Source organism: Penicillium samsonianum, assembly GCF_028829775.1.
Source record: "Penicillium samsonianum strain IBT 33392 chromosome Unknown utg000003l_segment0_segment0, whole genome shotgun sequence".
NCBI lineage: Eukaryota > Fungi > Ascomycota > Eurotiomycetes > Eurotiales > Aspergillaceae > Penicillium > Penicillium samsonianum.
Window position 1 is genome coordinate 4,931,653 of NW_026643261.1, and position 18,905 is coordinate 4,950,557.

At 49.6% G+C, this 18,905-nt stretch overlaps 5 protein-coding genes across 5 annotated transcripts; 3 read left to right on the forward strand and 2 right to left on the reverse strand.

Moving 5' to 3' along the window:
- Window positions 1–116: 116 nt before the first annotated feature.
- N7471_005488 (serine incorporator domain-containing protein) lies at window positions 117–1,737 on the reverse strand (the record flags this gene model as incomplete). Its single annotated transcript, XM_057278207.1, has 4 exons — window positions 117–833; window positions 884–1,472; window positions 1,528–1,607; window positions 1,687–1,737. 4 exons carry the CDS (start codon window positions 1,735–1,737, stop codon window positions 117–119), a joined length of 1,437 nt encoding a protein of 478 aa, XP_057137817.1.
- A 1,195-nt stretch (window positions 1,738–2,932) lies between these two features.
- On the forward strand, window positions 2,933–4,726 carry N7471_005489 (uncharacterized protein; the record flags this gene model as incomplete). The annotated part of the gene is made up of 5 exons (XM_057278208.1): window positions 2,933–3,013; window positions 3,074–3,145; window positions 3,196–3,328; window positions 3,379–3,483; window positions 3,534–4,726. The coding sequence occupies 5 exons, from the start codon at window positions 2,933–2,935 to the stop codon at window positions 4,724–4,726; spliced, it is 1,584 nt and encodes a 527-aa protein (XP_057137818.1).
- A 1,091-nt stretch (window positions 4,727–5,817) lies between these two features.
- N7471_005490 (putative GATA transcription factor (AreB)) lies at window positions 5,818–8,039 on the reverse strand (the record flags this gene model as incomplete). Its single annotated transcript, XM_057278209.1, has 5 exons — window positions 5,818–6,486; window positions 6,587–6,772; window positions 7,002–7,092; window positions 7,256–7,574; window positions 8,018–8,039. The coding sequence occupies 5 exons, from the start codon at window positions 8,037–8,039 to the stop codon at window positions 5,818–5,820; spliced, it is 1,287 nt and encodes a 428-aa protein (XP_057137819.1).
- Window positions 8,040–8,711: 672 nt separating this feature from the next.
- N7471_005491 (1-phosphatidylinositol 4-kinase LSB6) lies at window positions 8,712–11,077 on the forward strand (the record flags this gene model as incomplete). Its single annotated transcript, XM_057278210.1, has 2 exons — window positions 8,712–10,208; window positions 10,262–11,077. The coding sequence occupies 2 exons, from the start codon at window positions 8,712–8,714 to the stop codon at window positions 11,075–11,077; spliced, it is 2,313 nt and encodes a 770-aa protein (XP_057137820.1).
- A 1,799-nt stretch (window positions 11,078–12,876) lies between these two features.
- N7471_005492 (DEAD/DEAH box helicase) lies at window positions 12,877–16,767 on the forward strand (the record flags this gene model as incomplete). Its single annotated transcript, XM_057278211.1, has 2 exons — window positions 12,877–13,906; window positions 13,973–16,767. The coding sequence occupies 2 exons, from the start codon at window positions 12,877–12,879 to the stop codon at window positions 16,765–16,767; spliced, it is 3,825 nt and encodes a 1,274-aa protein (XP_057137821.1).
- Between the last annotated feature and the right edge of the window lie 2,138 nt (window positions 16,768–18,905).

Consider the following 18,905-nt stretch of genomic DNA (forward strand, 5'->3'; position numbering starts at 1 on the left):
ATATGTACTCATTTGCGAAATGTGTAGCATTGCAATTATGGATATAAACCAACAACGGACGAATCAGGAGCAACATTATCGCTCTTAACGCCCAAAATCAACGATTAAAAAAAAACCTAATAAACACCGAAGCGATCAGGCAGCATAACAGGCGCAACCAAAGTCCACAAATAGATAGCATAGCAGACCCAGGAGCTGACGATCTTCACCCAGCTGGCCCAGTATGTGCGGCCCACCGGTGCGAAATCTGTCGTGGTCTCCAGTGTCAGTCCCTGGACTAACAAAGTGGCCACCCATGTCGTGGCGAGGAAGAAGATGATGTGGAAGAGCGAGTAATTGTATTGGGTTGAACCACGCTCGTCGTCCTTCGTGGTGTCATAGTCATCCTCGTCATCACTATCATCCAGGGCACTGGCAGGAAGACTACCGCTCTCGACAGCGGCCCGGAGAGCTTCAGCGCGCATCTCCCGACGGGCGTTTGGTTGTTGGGTCACCAAACCGTGCTCGTTGTCATCCGTGCCCAGCTGGACGTAGCTGTGGCCGCCCTTTGATCCCAAGGCAATTCCTTGAGTGGCAGCGCGTGTGGTGGTGTATGCGATGGTCAGCATAGTAACAATCGCACCAAGGACGATAGTGGCAGTCCTGGGTCCTTGGGACCGGATGAGGGGGTTGCATTTCTTGTCATCCGGTTCCATCGAAACGGCAGACATAGTGAGGTAGGTGCAATAAACAGTGACCATTGCAGCCTGCGCTAGTCCTGCGCGAGAGTTCGATTCTTGCACTGCTGGTTGAACGGAAACAAAAGAGATGATCAAAAATACGACCAGGTTAACCTGCGACGAGTCAGTTGAGTGCCAAGATTCGTGGTGTGAGGGATACATACGGTGATGGCAACCTGGTTCATAGTGCAACCGCTGTTCGCGAAGAAGATATACATCAGGATGGTCATGACGAGTGATGCCAAGTACATGCCGAGGGTCGAACCAATAAGCAGACCGCGCCACACACGAGAGTCGCTGTCTTCGATCTTCTGCAGACATAGCTCCGCCCACGAGTGCGCAAGGTCCACCAGAAGGATCAAACCCAAAAGCAGGAAGAGCATGGCGCAGAAGAAGGCGATATAGTTGCCGTAGACGAAGAAGAAGGGTTCGGGAATGAAGAACGACATGACGACAAAGGCCATCCAGAGGATGACCTTCGGACCCCAATATCCATTCTGGAGAGCGGCGCGAGTATCTTTCGAGCTTTTAACCCCGAGAAGCAAAAGGGCCAGGATTAGATGGAAGAGACCGAGGGCAAAGTTGATACGATGGACCGCGACCCAGCCATGACATTCCTTCCCGTCGCATCGAATCTCCATATAATCCAGTGTCAAATTTTGCAATTTTTTCAGAGCCCATGGAGTGAGCATAATCCAGGAGATTATGGAGTTGATCAATAAGATGAAGGCATAGGCGATTCTCGTCGCCATACTGTTGTAGCTTGTTAGTCCAAGGTTTTCCGCACTAGGCAGCTGATAGAAGGTACCTGTTTTGAAACTTTCCGCAGGCGCTGCAGACCGCAGAACATGTCGCTGCTCCACAGCATGATGTCGCGACTGTCAAGAGCTGTTGAGGAAGAAAATCAAGTCAGCTAACTGTTCAATGAGTGTATCGGTGAACTGGAGATTGGTAGGCGACAACATACTGTACCAACACTCGGCACGGCCAACAGCGGAATGGAAAGGAGGGCACCCATCTTGGAGTGCAGATGTCGTATAACCCGCTGTCCTAGTTCTAATGTACAACCTTGGAAGTGAGACAAGATCCAGAATCGATGAGAGTGTGGAGAGAGGCAAGTGATCAGATTGAAGATCATCACCTGAGGCCGCCTCCGTCATTAATGTTACGTAATATATCCAACTCAAAAACATATCACGTGCCAAGCCTCTTTGCCCATTTGGGATTAGACTCTCCACTCCCGCTATGAAGCATGACACTCGACATCATCGTCAAAAGATTGATTGTTTTTCTGAGGGGTAGGGGAACTCCAAAGGTCTAAGTTTGTTTAGTATGACATTTGAGCTAGTTCCTAGGTGCTGGCGAGATCATCTACAATAAGAGAAAACTGATACCCCTTTGTTGAACATGGTCTCAAGACAGAGGGCAAAGCTCGGACATAACCGATAAGAAAATGAGTTGTCAGATGAGATAGTAACTAGTTAGAAGGTAACTACATGTAGAGTATAGATACATCGAGGACAGCCATTACTATGTCGTACATACAATCTACATCGTACATATGTACATAGTTATGTAGACACCTGGGCTACCAGGACCTAATTAAACAAAGAAGAGCCCGCGGGCATGTTGTAAATCAGGCACAAGCTATGGCCTTCAGGCATCCGGCATCGAGTCCGCCTTATCGCGCGTGGAGAAACGGCATTTGGCCGTGTAATCGAACTATGACGAGGCCCGATTCGCGCAATCCCGGAGGATTTGACGGATTTGCATAATCTTGATGTGAGTTATCAATGCAACGTAGGACTTAAGACGACATACATTTTCATTCCTCTTTTTTCCCCTCCACGATTTTTTTACATTTTAGAGATCAATTCATCCTCCATCGTATTTGTACATCAGTTGACGTGGAGCAAACTTTCCTTGGCGCTTGCTTGACGGCTGTTCCGACCACGCGGCCTCCGGGATCATCTCCAAGTCCTTACCTAAGTGTACGCTCCTGAAAACTCCCAAGTGGCCTTCTTCCCTCAATTCCTCCTATATAACTCCATTCGCTCTTTTTGCCCTCTTCGTCCTTCGTTTCGGGTCCGATGTTTCTCCTAGTGTCGGCCTCACATCTGTCTAGGGCCTAATCAACCACTCCCGCCGCTAAAACACTTGTATCACACAATATACAACATATCAACCAGAACCACTCTCAGGGAAACGACATAATGACCGGCTCTCTCCACCGAACTGGCCGGATTATTTCCGTCATTGCGGGGACGCTGGTCGCCCTCTCATGCGGAACCAATGTACGTGATATATCCGACCTTATCCCCGTTCAGGACCATTAAGGTTAACTCCCTTGTCAGTATGCATACTCCGCGTGGGCGCCGCAATTCGCGCAGCGCATGAAACTCTCTTCGACAGAGAGCAACTTTATCGTGAGTTGTCCCGTGTCCAGTGCCGGGAATCGGGTCTTAACAGTCTCTAGGGTGTCGCGGGGAACCTGGGGATGTATGCTATGGGGATTCCAATGGGATTATTGACAGATGCCCGCGGTCCCCAACTGGTCGCGCTGATCGGATCTATTTCCCTGGGCCTGGGTTACTTCCCAATCTATATGGGTATGTCTTTACATTACCTTGTCGGAATCGAGCAGCTCTAATGTTTGTAGCATATGATAATGGCCAAGGATCGATGCCGGTTGTCTTCCTGTGCCTCTTCACTTTCCTTACTGGAATGGGCGGTTGCGCTGCCTTTGGTGGTGCCATCAAAACAGGTATGTTACACCAAGGAATATGCTTGACAGAGTTAACGCAATGATTCCAGCGGCATCCAACTTCCCCGAACACCGCGGCACGGCAACCGCTTTCCCGATGGCCGCCTTTGGACTGAGCGCGCTATTCTGGTCCAATCTGTCGACTCTCATTTTCAAGGACAATACCGGCAACTTTCTTTTACTTCTATCCCTCGGAACCTCGATTCTGAGCTTCGCCTCAATTCCATTCCTTCGAATCCTCGCCAGCGAGCCGTACTCTTCCATCCCACACAACGCACACGAACGCAACACCAGCGACCTTCGATCGGTCCCAGAGGACTCCGACCTACATGGCTCTACCGCTTTTGATCACGAACAATACCCCGCGCATGCGCGGTCGCACTCGGTTGCCTCGAACTCCCAAGGCAGAGCATTCGCCAATGACGACGAGACTTCCACCTTGGTATCCAAGCGCGACCGCCCGCGCCCCTCTTTCGATACACTTGACGATGACTTCCTAGACGAAGTGGCCATTGAGGCGCACCAAAACGACATCAGAGGTCTCGCCATGCTCCGCAAAGTCGAGTTCTGGCAGCTCTTCTTGACCATGGCACTCTTGTCCGGTATCGGCTTGATGACCATCAACAACATCGGCAACAGCGTGAAGGCCCTTTGGCTATACTACGACGACAGCGCAACAGACCTGTTCATCCAACACCGCCAGGTCATGCACGTCTCCATTCTTTCCTTCGGCAACTTCCTCGGCCGTCTATTCAGCGGCATCGGCTCTGACCTACTAGTCAAGAAGCTTGGCATGTCCCGCAGCTGGTGTTTATTTTTGTCAGCGGTAGTCTTCACCCTAACCCAGCTCGCCGGCACCACCATTTCCAACCCGAACAGCCTCGTCGTTGTCTCCGGCTTCACCGGAATCGCTTACGGCTTCCTGTTTGGCGTCTTCCCTTCCCTAACCGCACACACTTTCGGCATCGGCGGTCTGTCCCAGAATTGGGGCGTCATGACACTAGCCCCAGTGTTCAGTGGTAACGTTTTCAATTTGCTATACGGTAACATCTATGATGGACACTCTGTTGTTGGCCACGATGGCGACCGCGAGTGCCCCGATGGATTGGGCTGCTACCGCTCAGCCTATTTCATGACTTTCGTTTCCGGGTTGTTTGGTATCGCTGTTTGTCTGTGGACCATTATCCGCGAGAGAAACATTAATAACATCATGAGCAAGAAGCTGGACCACCGACTCGCGTGATTTTGAAGATTCTTTTCCATCAATTTGGATCATCTAGGTGCAATAGTACCTGCAGGCAGGCATGGGCTTATGAATTGCTTTCTTGCTTGCACATTCACCTAGATCTTTTGGCGGTTTGTTATGACTTCTCATAGAGTACATTTCATGATGGATGTTATTTGGCTGGTGTCCTTATTTGGTATACCCATGATGCACTGTTTTCTCTATAGACTTGATACCTTGCGTGTGACTTTCTTTCTTTGGATTATCCCACCTTTCCATGGGCCAGAACTTGGTCAATTTCATTACTATACATTTGGAGATTATGCGGTATTATTCAACTTTTCCAAGTACATGTAGTTTTTAGCCTCGATCTCGATCTAAGAGTCAATATGCTTCGATGTTCCTTACCAATTTGCATACTCTGCCACCTCATCCATGCTATATTCAAACGAACTCTTGAGATTGCTACGAACTGAAGATTCGGCATGACACTTTCATTTTCCTACTAACATACATGTAGAATATCACAACACAGAAAGCGAGAACGTTCGTTTAAATCAATCAAAAAACAGAAACCCCGGCCCGTAGACCCGTCAAAGCTGGCCTAAACAATCAAACAGTTGCATTGCTCTATCAAAGCAGCAAACTGAAATAATGATGATTGCAAGCACCAACTAGCACATTGAGAGAAACATCCCAGGCAAAACACCCGGACGACAAGACATTTCCCAGTTGGATCACCGACCCATCGATCTTCCGGACGCTTGAGTTCTGGAAGAAGAAAAGGATAGGGATCAAGTATTGTATTAGAAGCATAGTGAAAGAGTTCGTACAGCACACCGCAAGGAAAGCAAATTAAAACAAGATGTTTGGAGAAACATCCGGACATAAGAAAGTAAGAGAAATTGAGACCGTTCAATAGTAGCTTTTGTGGGGAAAGTTCCAGCCAGTGATGACGAAGGAGCCATGAAGGGTATCAAGAATATCAGAGGTTGGAGGGGACCAGCAAGCGTAATGTAGCTCATAGGCTTGTACTACCCGTGGACCGATGAGGGAGTGAATAAGCAGGTGGGAACTGGAGGGCCGGAAATAGCAGGGTACCGCAAGACCTAAACGCTCTTGGGAGATTTGACCAGCACATCCTCGCCAGATTCCACAACATCCGACAGCCGGATCTTTTTTGCGAGCGGCTCGCCGGACTCGGCGTCACCGGCGCTGTTAGAACCAAACTGGCGCTCGAGATCGCTAACGCGACGCTTTAGATCCTCCTCGCGACGCTGAGCATCCTCGAGAGACCGTCTCAGACGAACCTCGGAGTCTCGTACAATCATCTCCGATCGACGGGCGCTGGCGTCACTTTGTTCGAGTTCCGTGACGCGACCGCGGAAGAGCTCGTTGACGAACTCGAGTTCACTGACGCGTGTCTTCAGGGATGTGTTGAGGGCCAGGAGACTTTCGAATGTGTGGGGGGAATCGAGTTGGCGGTCGACTGCCGAGGGAGAGGGTTGGCGCATCTGCCGGGAGGGGAGGCCGCTGGAAGAGTTCATGCTGTCGCCTAGGGTAACACTGTCGAACATGTGCTGCGGTGCGATATTCGAGTTGTGCGCGTGCATCGATCCAAAACCAGGTGTCTCGGTCCGGGAAACGGGGGAGTTGGAGCGATCCGAATGACCCGAAGACATCTTGCGCGACGCGCGACGGTATCCATGCGAGCCGAGGGGAGGGGTCCCCGCCTCAGATCGTGGCGGGAGGCCATTGGTATCAACAGGGCCGCCAGACTACGGAATCACAATCTCGATTAGCGCATGTTCTTATCTAAGACAGGTGGAATTTGGAGGCAGGGGACGGGGAGGAAAATTTTTTTGATCGCGAACTCACCTTGCGCTTGGGGCCCTGTCCGGTCTTCACGCGATTGCGACTTTTAATCACATCTGTTTTCAAGCTTATCGGGCGAGGTCGGCCATGCAGTTTCAAGAAGAGTCCACAAGCATTGCAGAGGACTGAACCGACTTCGTCCCTACGCCACAGGGGAGTGGTAGAGGTGCCGCAATTTTGGCAAACGGGCTGTAATTGAGGTCGCTTGTCGTCAGTCAATGTGGTCGCCATTATGAGAGGGTATAGAAGTTAGGAAGAGGAAGAGGATGATAAGATTGTGAGAGATTTGAGTCGATAAGGAAAGGGAAAAAGCGGGTGCACGGATCGAGTGGCGCCAAGACTTTTGATAACTCCTCAGAGATAAGACTTCCAGCGCTCCGATAACAGGTTCCCAATATAAGGCATATTTCACACTTACAGGTCCACTCCCTTGTCCTCCTGTCGTAGCTGCCGGTGATGATGTAGCGTAGGTCATATTTGCCATACTCATACTCGCATCACTGGATGAACTAAAAATGGGAGGGAAAATATCTGGATTAGCCAATTGATTCAAATTCTTATGAGGGGCCATATTACTGCTCTTCAGGGCCCGATTGAAGATTACGCAAAGATAGATCGCCCGAAGGCCCACGGGTGGTTTCCATTTAGGACTGGTATGGGATATTAACGCACCGAAGATTAGAGGTTGGTGCTGAAGCGACCGAAGCCAGAGCTGCAAGTCCAGGAAGCGAGGTGCTAACAGAAGAGCCTGGGTATCCGTCGCTCTCGCCTGAGCCGAATTTGGTTACGCTCTTGATATCCGGTAGTGTCGTAGAAAACGGTGTGGATCCGTTGGACGCGTGACGGGCGGAAGAATTGTCGGCGGACAAGTCGTAAGGAAACTCACGCTCCTGTGAAGAACCAGATTTGAGAGCCGGGTCGATGGGCGACGCCCGATAGAGGGTGGAAGCCACCGTGGAGGGGAGAGGTAGGTGTCGATTGAAATCCGGCCCTAGACCGAATTGAAGCGGAAACGGTAGGTGTCAAACGAATCGCGCGACGGATGCGATTGGGAACAACGGACTCGGAGCAGGACTCGGAGTCAATGGTTCTATATCAAGACAATTCCTCAGTGATCAATTCGATGCGAAGTTCCAATGATTCTTGATACCGGAGAGGAGGGAGAGGATTAGGCTTCCCGACAATTATTGTGTCTGAAGAAGTTAATAAGACCGAAGAAAAGAATGAAGTTTTAAATTAACGACATGATGGCCGATGATAGGTGAGGGTAGGGGTTGAAAGAAGATGCAGAATTGAGATGGACGATAAGACGCGATAATAACAATTCCAAGGTTGGGATAACGATTGCCCCAGTATCAACCATTATTTAATACGGTATGTCAGGGGCGTCAACGCTTGATGTTTTTCTCTCGCAAAGAATGTATTTCAATTAACCAGCTCTGTTCTGGCTCTTCATTCTACGCCCCCCAGCCTCTTGATATCGGGAAGCGCAACAATCAGTCCATTCCGCACTTATCTGATTTGCTTACGGGTGATCAAATCCTGGACGGGTTTTATGTGTATCAAATTTCCTGCACCTGAGCGGATATTTGCCAGCGTGGCGGATTTACCAACATTGACCGTCTATATGGAGTTACCATCCCCTGAATATCCCAATTCATCATAGAGGGGTCCCATATGGAGATCAATTGCGGCGGTTCTAGCCAAGTTTCAGGGCTTTTAACACATGATACTCGATGCATCCATCCATCAACACCCCTTTCGATTAGGGGGTGGAGACAGAGTGTGGCGGTGCGTAAATGTATAACGGTCATTAACAAAGTGGACCTGCCCGCGTCACGCAATTTAGTGCATTCTGCCATGCATTACGCCACCGCCTGTGTAAATTAACTGTAACCATACTTTCCGGACGCCCCCTTGGGCCTCCGGACATAGGTGACACTTATTTCAACTACCTTCACTTTATCAACTCTCTATTCTATCCACCAGCGGTCTTTTCCTTGCCTTCTCTGTAATGGATTAACCTCTTTTTGGTGTCCTTTCGTTCTTTTGCCGGCCTTCCTCTCTTTTTACTACTGGTTATTTTGCCCGTTTTCATCTTCCATAGATCAAACCACCCTCAATCACAATGCCGAAGACTCGTCCTGCCACCTCGGGATATGCCCGGCTTGCCCAGGCTGAAGAGGAACGGGGGTACCTTCAAGATGACTCCGAAGACGACGACATCGGCGCGCTCTCAACAGCGTCTACCTCCGCTCCCCGATACGCTCCCGTCTCCTCCAGAGCCCAGATGCAGGCGTCCGGTCTCCACACTCCCCCAGGCCATCGACGCAGACACAGTGGTTTCCAGCATTCTCAAGGTCGTAGGAACTCCGGGGTTGATATTAAGGCCATCAATGCGCGTCTTGAAAAATGGGCGGACGAGATTGCCTCCAAATTCAAGATCAACCGTGTCAAGGGCAAAAGCTATGAAGAAGAGAAGCTGGAGATTTACCATTCGGTCTTCCAGGCACCTCCCGGGGTTACCCCCGTGACCGCCGAAGCTCTCGAGTCAGATGAGTTTGAGGGTCAGCAACGGCGCGCTCGCGCCGAGTACGAGGAGATTATCGAAAGTGTGCGTCTCGCGATTGAAATGGACGTACATCCTCGGATGATCTCACAAGGAAGTTCGGGGAGCTACTTTGCTCGAAACCCTGAAGGGAAAGTAGTGGGTGTGTTCAAGCCAAAGGACGAAGAGCCGTACGCCTCACGAAACCCTAAATGGACAAAATGGCTTCACCGCAACTTGTTCCCCTGCTTTTTCGGCCGCGCGTGTCTTATTCCCAATCTCTCCTACGTCTCCGAAGCCGCCGCTTACGTTCTCGATGCCCGACTCCACACGAACCTCGTCCCCTACACCGGTATTGTACGACTGTCCTCGAGGTCATTCTTCTACGATTTCTGGGATCGGAGAAAAGCACGGAAAGGCAAAAAAGTCCTGCCTCCCAAGGCTGGCAGTTTCCAAGTCTTCCTCAAGGGATTCAAGGACGCCAACATTTTCCTCCGAGAACATCCCTGGCCTGACCAGGCGAATACTGGATTCCGCACCGAGGATGCCCCGAAGCGCAAGAAGCGGCCATGGAACGAGGCCTGTCGTCCATCGGGGGCACAGTCAGACGACGAGGATGACGAAGATCCGGGCTATGTGCCCTCACCCGCCGGTTCGCGCGACGAAAGTGCTGAGCGCCGGTTCTACTGGACCGAGAATCTCAAGCAATCCTTCCGCGAAGAGTTGGAGAAACTTGTGATCCTGGATTATATCATGCGAAATACCGATCGAGGTCTGGACAACTGGATGGTCAAGATTGACTGGGGAACAGAGCAGGTTTCTATCGTGGCAGAGCCCCCAAAACAAACTGGGCCACAGCCTAAGCACGATGAAGACGAGCTTATGCCCCCAGCTCGTCCTGTTTCCGTGAATTCGAATGGCACTGCCAATCCCTCATTCCACCCCTACAAGCGACATGAAACGATGATGGCTATCAGTCGCACGGGAACTCCGCTAGCGTCATCGGAACAGTCGGCTTCTGTCCAGCTTGGCGCCATTGACAACAGTCTGTCCTGGCCATGGAAACACCCAGACGCCGTAAGTTTTCAAGTTCACCGTCATTACAACTTTCCAATACTAACAACTAGTAGTGGCGCAGTTTCCCCTTCGGTTGGCTTTTCTTACCAGTTTCCTTGATCGGACAACCCTTCTCGCAAAGAACCCGCGACCATTTCCTTCCATTATTGACATCCACAGCCTGGTGGAGCGGTACACAGATGGCCTTGCGTGGTGTCTTTTCGCAAGATGATGATTTCAAAGAGAGCATGTTCGCTCGACAAATCGCTGTCATGAAAGGTCAAGCCTGGAACGTGGTGGAAACACTGAAGCAACCGGATCATGGCCCGCTTGAGCTGACTCGACGGACCCGAGTCTGTGTATGGGATGACTTGGTTGACGTCCCCGTTGCTATTCCGATGCGCGCGCCTTCCACAGACAGGCAAAGGAACCAATCTATGAATTACGACCCTGATGAAGAAGAGATGGATATCGGTGCATCCGCATCTTCCCAACCAATCCCTGAACACGATTTATTGGGATTGAATTCGTCGCCAAGCGACCTCCCCAACCCAAACCGGTTCGAACTCACCCGTGGTCGAGCTGACACTAACAGCGAACGTGCTGATGGTTCTGTTGGTAGCGCTGCGACCATACATGACTTCGGCGGCCGAAACACTGGGGGTTCTCTAGATGGATGGCCTTCCCTACCCCCCCGCCAGCACAAGCATCGCAAAAACGGCGGTGCCATGCCCTTCCGCGTTCCTCATGTCCACACATTTGGCAGCGATGATCTCGAAGGCGACCTTGGCTATGCAGTTGCAGAGGGCATGGAAGGCAACCAGCGCAAGGTGATCGTTGAGCGCTTGGAAGCCGTCAAGAGCAAAAATCCTGTTTTCACCTGGTGCTAAAGTTAGATTGTGTCGTGCTACCCTTTTCACTTTTCACTTTTCTACATTCCTGCATTACTTCTTCTTTTTCATTTAATTTGCAGCTATCTTCTGTGGCGTTGTCTTCTCGGGGTATTTGGGTCCCTGTCCTTCGGGAAACGGTTCCCAATTCCTATTCACGGTTTTGACTGCCTTTTTTTTTCTGTGACATTTCACACGAGTCCTTTGCTGGACATGCTCATGATTTGGGAGATTTCCGTGTTGTATATAGACATTCTCTGGCTGTTGGGGTTGCCTTGGGCTGTGGCGCATTGATTGGGCGATCTGCCTCATGTAGCATATTGACGAGACTTAATTCCATGATACCTTTATCGTCTATTCTGTGGATCAACTATGTTGACCAGGTTAGCTAGTAGCGGCATGTGACCTTGTAGTATGTCACAAGATATAGACCCCAACTCAGGCTGGGGCATGGATATCCAGTGCTAAGCTTCCGGTGCCCCCCCCCCAGTCAGTACTATCTCATAACGTTGGGAGTAAAGTCGGGGTTCGACGTAATAGTCCCTCCTCATGTAAGACTCCGCCGACTGCTTGCATGACATTGTTTTGTGAGACATCATCTTAGCCATCGCAAACACGCCTGGGCTAGGCTCAAACAGATAAGCAATCCGTAATCGTGACAATTTACTTGTCTAGATAGCACATACCTAGGTACCTTTAGGTAAAGTATCATAGAAGGAGAAAAGAAGCCAAACAAAAGTACCCAAGCCTTGAGATCCAGCCTTGGAATAAATCTCCACGATGTATAAAATGGCCGTGGCAACTAAGCACAGTGGGGACCTCGGGACCTCATATATCCATGTCATGCGCTAAGATGCATGTACTTTTTGCTCTCTTGTATTTTCAAACTTTCTTCTTAGACTCGTCAACTTTGCAGCTTTTTTTTAGTTGATATAAGTCCATTTAAGTACTTGCATTCCATCATATGTAGTAGGTAATCTAATTACAACCGTAAGCGCGCGCGGACTGATAAGATCTTATCGGCGGGTTCCTCCGAGACACCGACTTAAGTGGAAGAACAACTTCGTCATTTCGAGTTTCTCACGACACGACTGAGTCTACGACTGACTCGAGCAAAATAGTCGCGCAAACACGAAAGACTCACGGCGAGAACACTCGAGGTCAAGGACACTCCCCTCGTCCGACATAAGAGCCGCCCACGACCCTGATCACGATTCCTTCGACGAGGCAAACGACAAGGCGCCAACTGGATTGCGACCAGGAAAACGACGTGATTTCCCCTGGAATATATACGTTGATGACCGAGACAACAGCGCAACTACTGCTGCCCGCGCTTCGCTTCTGTACCTCTCAATTTCAATGACGCCGGAGATTTCGCGACTCTCGCGTCTGGAAGACGCACCTCTAGTTGGCCAGACCGTTTGCCTAATCGCTCCGCTGCGACGTTAATATTTAAGACACGACATCCAGGCTCACAAATCTTGACCTTGATTGATCTCCCTTCACAAACAAAACCCCCGACAAGTCAGGCGGATAATCAATCCCAAATCGCAATCGCCGATCTCTCATCCCAAACCACCTGACATCGCTGCGAATACTTCTTAAATTTGAGCTTGGACGTGAATCTTGCCAGTCTGAAGGAACTCAGGCCTGTACTTCCATCCACAGCAAGTGAAACCAATAACCAGCACTGTTGCCTCTCTTATCAACTGACTTTTATCAGTTCGCTGTCACAGCACGACCCAACCTTGAATCCGACCAAAACCTATTCTGGGTCCCACGACCACCATCAAGACATCATGGCATCTCATGCTGCGATGCTCCTGAATCCCAAGGGCACCAAAAGACAAGCTCAAAACAATGGTAATCCTCCCTTTTCTTCCTCCCCAGCGAGCGATTTGCCACCCATGGATGCTGTCGCTATGTCCTGCGAGTTTCCTTTGGACAATTCTGGGCATATGTCTTGTTCTCCTGGGCTTGCATCTCCTGATTCCCCTGGTGCTTCTTCTCATGTTTCTACACTCCCTTGTGTGGACACAATGGATACCTCGGCCATGCCTCGAGACCTTCTTGGCTCACCCGAGGCTCCTGTCCATCTTAAGACCGAGATGGGTACCCATCCCATCGCTAAGGACATGATGCATCCGGCTGAATATTGTGTCCCTTCTACCCCTCAGATGGATGCTTCGGTTATGGATACAAAGTTTCTTGGCCCAGCTGAGTCTTTTTCCCCTTGTGCTCTCAGTTCGTTTGGTCCATCTTCGACTCTTTCTTCCCACAATTCATCTTTTCTTGTTACTTCTCCCCCGACAGACCCCATGCTTCTCGACTCCATGGATTCCCAAGGCTTATTTTTTCAAGGTCCAGGAAAACAGCAGGGAAATGGTTCATCTCCTGCCTCTCCCATGGCTCCCGCAGGCACTGCAGCCGCTACACGCATTCATCAACCCACTATTCGCACCTCTCCAAGTGTGGCGTCGAGAATCTCGATCCCGACTGCGAAGTCCGAACCCAACCTGACAGTGCGGTTCAGCACCACCCATGATGAAGACAACGAAAGCGACACGAAAAGAAGTCACCGCGAGATGAGTGATGACGAAGGCATCATCTACCGCCCCAATTTGATCGAAAATGTCTATGGCGTTGAAAAACGGAAGAATCAACCAACGAAGAAAATCAAAACCGAGCATGATGTGGAAGATAAATCGAACATGGCGGGAGCACCGGTCTCGATCTCTGGAGATAGCGGGCTTGGGAAGTGGATGAAAGAGGAGGATGTGAAATCAACCCCAATTTCCACTACACCCAACATGGTGGATTTGACAGCAGGTATGAGATGTTTTATTTCTCCCGTTTTCCCTGATCTTGTTTGAATTAATCTAATGTCGTTTCTAGATCCTGTGGACATACCTAAGGACGATGACGAAGTCCTATGCACCGGTTCGACAGATCTCAGCGCCCAGCGTGTCTGCTTCGGCAGAGTTTGTGACGCAAGGATCATGGCCCATACAGTCCCCAGACCAGGTCCCTCTGTTTCCACCGACTGGTCGCACGCTTGGCCGTCTATTAGATTAGACCTGCAACGCCAGCCGGTGAAGGGCAATTTTCAAATTGACGTCGCGGACCCTCACGGTAAAGTTTTCGGCAAAATTGACCCCCAAACGGCACAAGGACTGTGTCCGCTCCTGGACTCCGAAACACATATTATCGAAGTCACAGCCTTATTGGATATGCGGAGAGCCTCCTCACTAAATGAAGAACAAAATATTTGGGGTCCCACCTCAGGGGTATGGCGTGCATCCCTCAATATCTACGGCCAACGAAAGCACGCAGAGGCTGTCGGCAACTTCCTATCTCACCGCAACATCTGGCTAGGAACTCCGAATTCCGTGGACAAAGGAACTACTGTGTTCAATCCACACGCAGAGATCCGACGCCAGCTTGCCGCCGCAAGCGCTGCCGCCAACAACTCTGGGCGGTCTCGCCCAGGGTCAACCGTCCGATATGAAGCGCGAACTGCTGAAGAAGCCAATGATGCAGTCATGAAGATGTTCGACCAGCTCGCCAACGCGAACATTCCGGCGATGGAGCCGACTCGTCACATCACCACACCAATGCTTCATCACCAAAAGCAAGCCCTTTGGTTCATGACAGAGAAAGAAAAGCCACGCAAATTTGGCCGAAAAGAAGAAGACAACAACTCCTTGTGGCGAATGGAACGTGCACCCAATGGAAAGACTCAGTACCGTGAGATCATCACTGGAATGATCTCAGATCAAAAGCCCGAGGAGGCCCTAGGTGGCTTGTTGGCCGACATGATGGGCCTGGGTAAGACGCTGAGTATTCTTTCGTTAATCATGTCATCGCTTGGGTTAGCTGAAGACTGGGCCGAGATGGCTCCTGATCCTGTCCTTGTTCGCCAGACTCCGGGGATTCGCAACACAAAGACAACACTATTGGTTGTCCCGTTGAGTGCAGTGAGCAACTGGGTTACACAGATCAAGGACCATCTCAAGCCACGCTCCGTCACCTACTACATCTTTCATGGTCCATCGCGCATCACTGATTTTCAGGTACTTTCCGAGTTCGATATCATTATCACGACATACAGCACCATTCTCAGCGAGATCTCGGGGCGTGGCGCCAAAAGTGGAAAACTCAGTCCTTTGACCAAAATGAACATGTTCCGGATTGTTCTTGATGAAGCTCATATCATCAGAGAACAAAATGCGGCACAGACCAAGGCGATCCTCGGGCTCAACTCCGAGCGTCGGTGGTCGGTTACCGGAACCCCAATCCAAAACCGCATGGAGGATCTTCTGTCTGTGACCAAGTTTTTACGCATTGCTCCTTACGATCAACGAAGCCAATTTTCCCAACACGTATCTAGCCCGGTCAAAAATGGAGACCCCAATGTACTTGCCAGGTTGCGAGTTCTGGTGGATTCATTCACCTTGCGCAGAGTCAAGGACAAAATCAATCTGCCACCCAGGACAGACAATATCATCGAACTAAAATTCACCGAGAAAGAACAGCAATTGCATGACTTCTTCCGTGCCGAATCAAATGTGATGATGAGTGTCATTGCTGGTGAGGACAAACGCAAGATGGGCGGTCGGATGTATCACCATGTTTTGAAGGCCATGATGATTCTCCGCCAAGTCAGTGCACACGGAAAAGAGCTTCTTGACGTCGCAGACCGGGAGAGAGCCAAGGGATTCTCTGTTAACGACGCAATTGACTTGGAGGAGAGTGAACCAGACGAAACCCCGGCAGCCATAGACAGAAAGGGATGTGAGATGTTCGCCCTAATGCAGCAAGCCTCAGTCCCCCGGTGTGGCAATTGTAATCGAGAACTCGATGAGCCCCTGAATTCAATGGGAGCTATCGCCCATAACTCTCCGATGGCTATTGCCCTACCATGTTCCGATATTCTCTGCCCCGGTTGCTTCTCTGGCTGGAAAGAAGCATGCGTTCCGTATCCTCCCGACAACCTGGTCCGTTGCCTCAGGTGCGAAGGCTGGATTCCCTTGAAATACTCAACCATCACACCTGCTGGCTTTGAAGAATACGAGGCTCAAAAGGAAAGTGAGCGGCAAACCCGGAAGCTGGGTAAGAATTTGGGTGAATACGAAGGACCGCACACCAAAACCACTGCACTGGTCAACTACCTCAAGGAAAGTGTTGAAGACAGCAAGGGGCTTGAAGGCCAGTCACCTATCAAGAGTGTTGTGTTCTCTGGATGGACCTCACACCTGGATCTCATTGAGATCGCCTTGCAAAACAATGGGCTTGACGGGTATACCCGACTTGATGGTACCATGACCCTTGCAGCACGCACAAAGGCACTCGAGGAATTTGCCAAAGACGACAAAATCAAAGTTCTTCTGGCAACCATTGGTGCCGGTGGTGTGGCCCTGAACCTAACCTCTGCCTCACGTGTTTTTATCATGGAGCCCCAGTACAACCCAGCTGCCGTTGCTCAGGCGATCGACCGTGTTCACCGTCTTGGCCAAACTCGCCCCGTGCAAACCTTCCAATTCGTCATGAAGGGCAGCATTGAGGAGAAGATAATGGACCTCGCCAGGAAGAAGCAAGAGATGGCTGACACGAGCTTGAATCGCGTCAAGCAGGACAAGCGAGAGACACAGGAGGCTCGCATGCGCGAATACCGCAATCTTTTCAAGTAGATTCTCTCATCTTTTGTTTTCTTGTCCCAGCTGTGCATGCCTTTCGCGTTCTTCAGTTCTTCATTTACCCCTGCAGTTTCCCTTTCTGTTCCCATTTGATTTTTTTTTATTTTCTTTTTGCTTTTGATTTCTGCCCCGATCCCGGTGGCTCGCTGGTTTCGTTTCATGATACCCGGAAAAGGAGAAGGCGTTAGTATTTATTCTTACATCTTTGATTCTCCTTATGATCATATACCGGGCGTTTTCTTTCTATGTTTCCTTTTTACCGGACAGTTTTCAAGCACGTTTATACACGGGTTTGCTTGCTTTAACCATAGAAATCGTTTGTTTTTTTTTCCTGCGTGAGACATTCATATTGTTTAAACATATTCGCACGTAGATGCTGCACACTTCCAATTTTACTTCCAAAAGAGGGTATAGGAGACAGAATAATATTTTCAGTAATGTTCGCTCGCTGTGGTTTAGTTTCAAATACGTACATATTCATCGCAAATCTACAGGCACAACAGCCTTTCTTCTTCCATCAAATTCCACAAATGAATGCCCTACGTGCATCAAAGAACTTCCACGTTTATATGTCACGGTCCTCCATTATTTCTAACCAACATCTCTCTCTTCACTCTACTTCCATTTTTAATTCAAATATACTTCTATACCTAGACATGATCATAATCATTATATACGTTTGTGGATATATATACTAGGTCTTTCCATTCCGCAATACTTTCATTCCTCAAGCCAACGCTCTGTATATTTCAACGCACGTGCTTCAACATACATATCTTGATCAAGCTTGAGATACTTGCAGTTAGTTCTCCCAACCCGTGACCAAAACGTATCAAAAAGCTAACGGCAAGAAGACATGGCGAACTCGGGTTGGTCCTTTAACTTCAAGGGCTCGCAACAGTCCACCTTGTGTATCACAACCTGCACCCTCCATTCGTGGCCATCGACGAGGAAACGATGATCAGGGAGGCAGGCTTGCTTCATGTGCTTTGCTACTATTTGTTCCCAGTCGCATTCGGTGTGTTCGATGACTCCGAACCTCTCACGGGCTTAGGAGAGTGCAGCTTTCAACCTGCAAAAGCTTGGACAAGCTTGCTTAATCGAGCCACATCCACGCAGAGTCTTCTCGAAGCTCCCGCTATAATCAACAATGGACCTGACAACCTTTTCCTTACTCTTTGCGTTCTTATTCTCGGAATATCATGAATGATTACCTCCTAGCCAAGTCCACCTACCCCAAGGCCCTATTTAACTTTGTGAAGAGCCATAGACTGACCCACATACTTCCTATGCCAGTGGCTGAGTCTTCTATAGAAGCTCCTAGCCGCAAGGGTGGTGTCCAAAAGATTGTCAGATCTCTTGAAGAACGCCGGGCTACCCATGAAGTGAATACGACTCTTCCTATGTATACAGAACAGCTACTTTCTGCACGACTCTCTAGTGATCTACTTGAGGATTGCTAAAGGGAAATGGGGGCTCACTGAGTGGTTACTCACCTACCTAGGCACCTATATACCGTGCATCTCAGATAAATCAGTGCTCGGGGATATAGGAAGAGTCGTATTGACTTCATGGGTAGCACGGCGTTCTTCGTGTGATCTGACAATCTTTTTGGACACCGCGCTTGCAGCTAGGAGCTTCTCTAGAAGACTCAACCACTGGCATAGGAAGTGTATGCATCAGTCTATAGGTTTTGGCAAAGTTAAATAGGTTTGTGAGGTAGGGGGGTTGTATGAAGATGTCATTTGTTCTAGTTACTATGCCCATCACTTCAAAGCAACAGACGACCAGAAAGTCAATATCAATATCAACATACGTAGCTAGCTTGGTTAGCTAGACCCTGTACATACCGTCCTCTGGCTAGCATACAAACACACCATTCTTCTAGGTATCGGGATCAGATGGCATTAGCATTTTGCAAAACCAGACTCCATCGCGAGATTGGAAAAAAACCAGAATGGTGTCATGTGGTATTCGTGAGATTGATTCTTGTGTCTGTGCAATCGGTAAAAGACCCTCCATCACATAACGCCGAGAATATAGCAAGGAAAATGAAAACCCGCGCTAGCCCTATCTGTTTCATATAACTCCGAAATTGCAGGTAAATCGTATCGTTCTGAGAACACACAGAA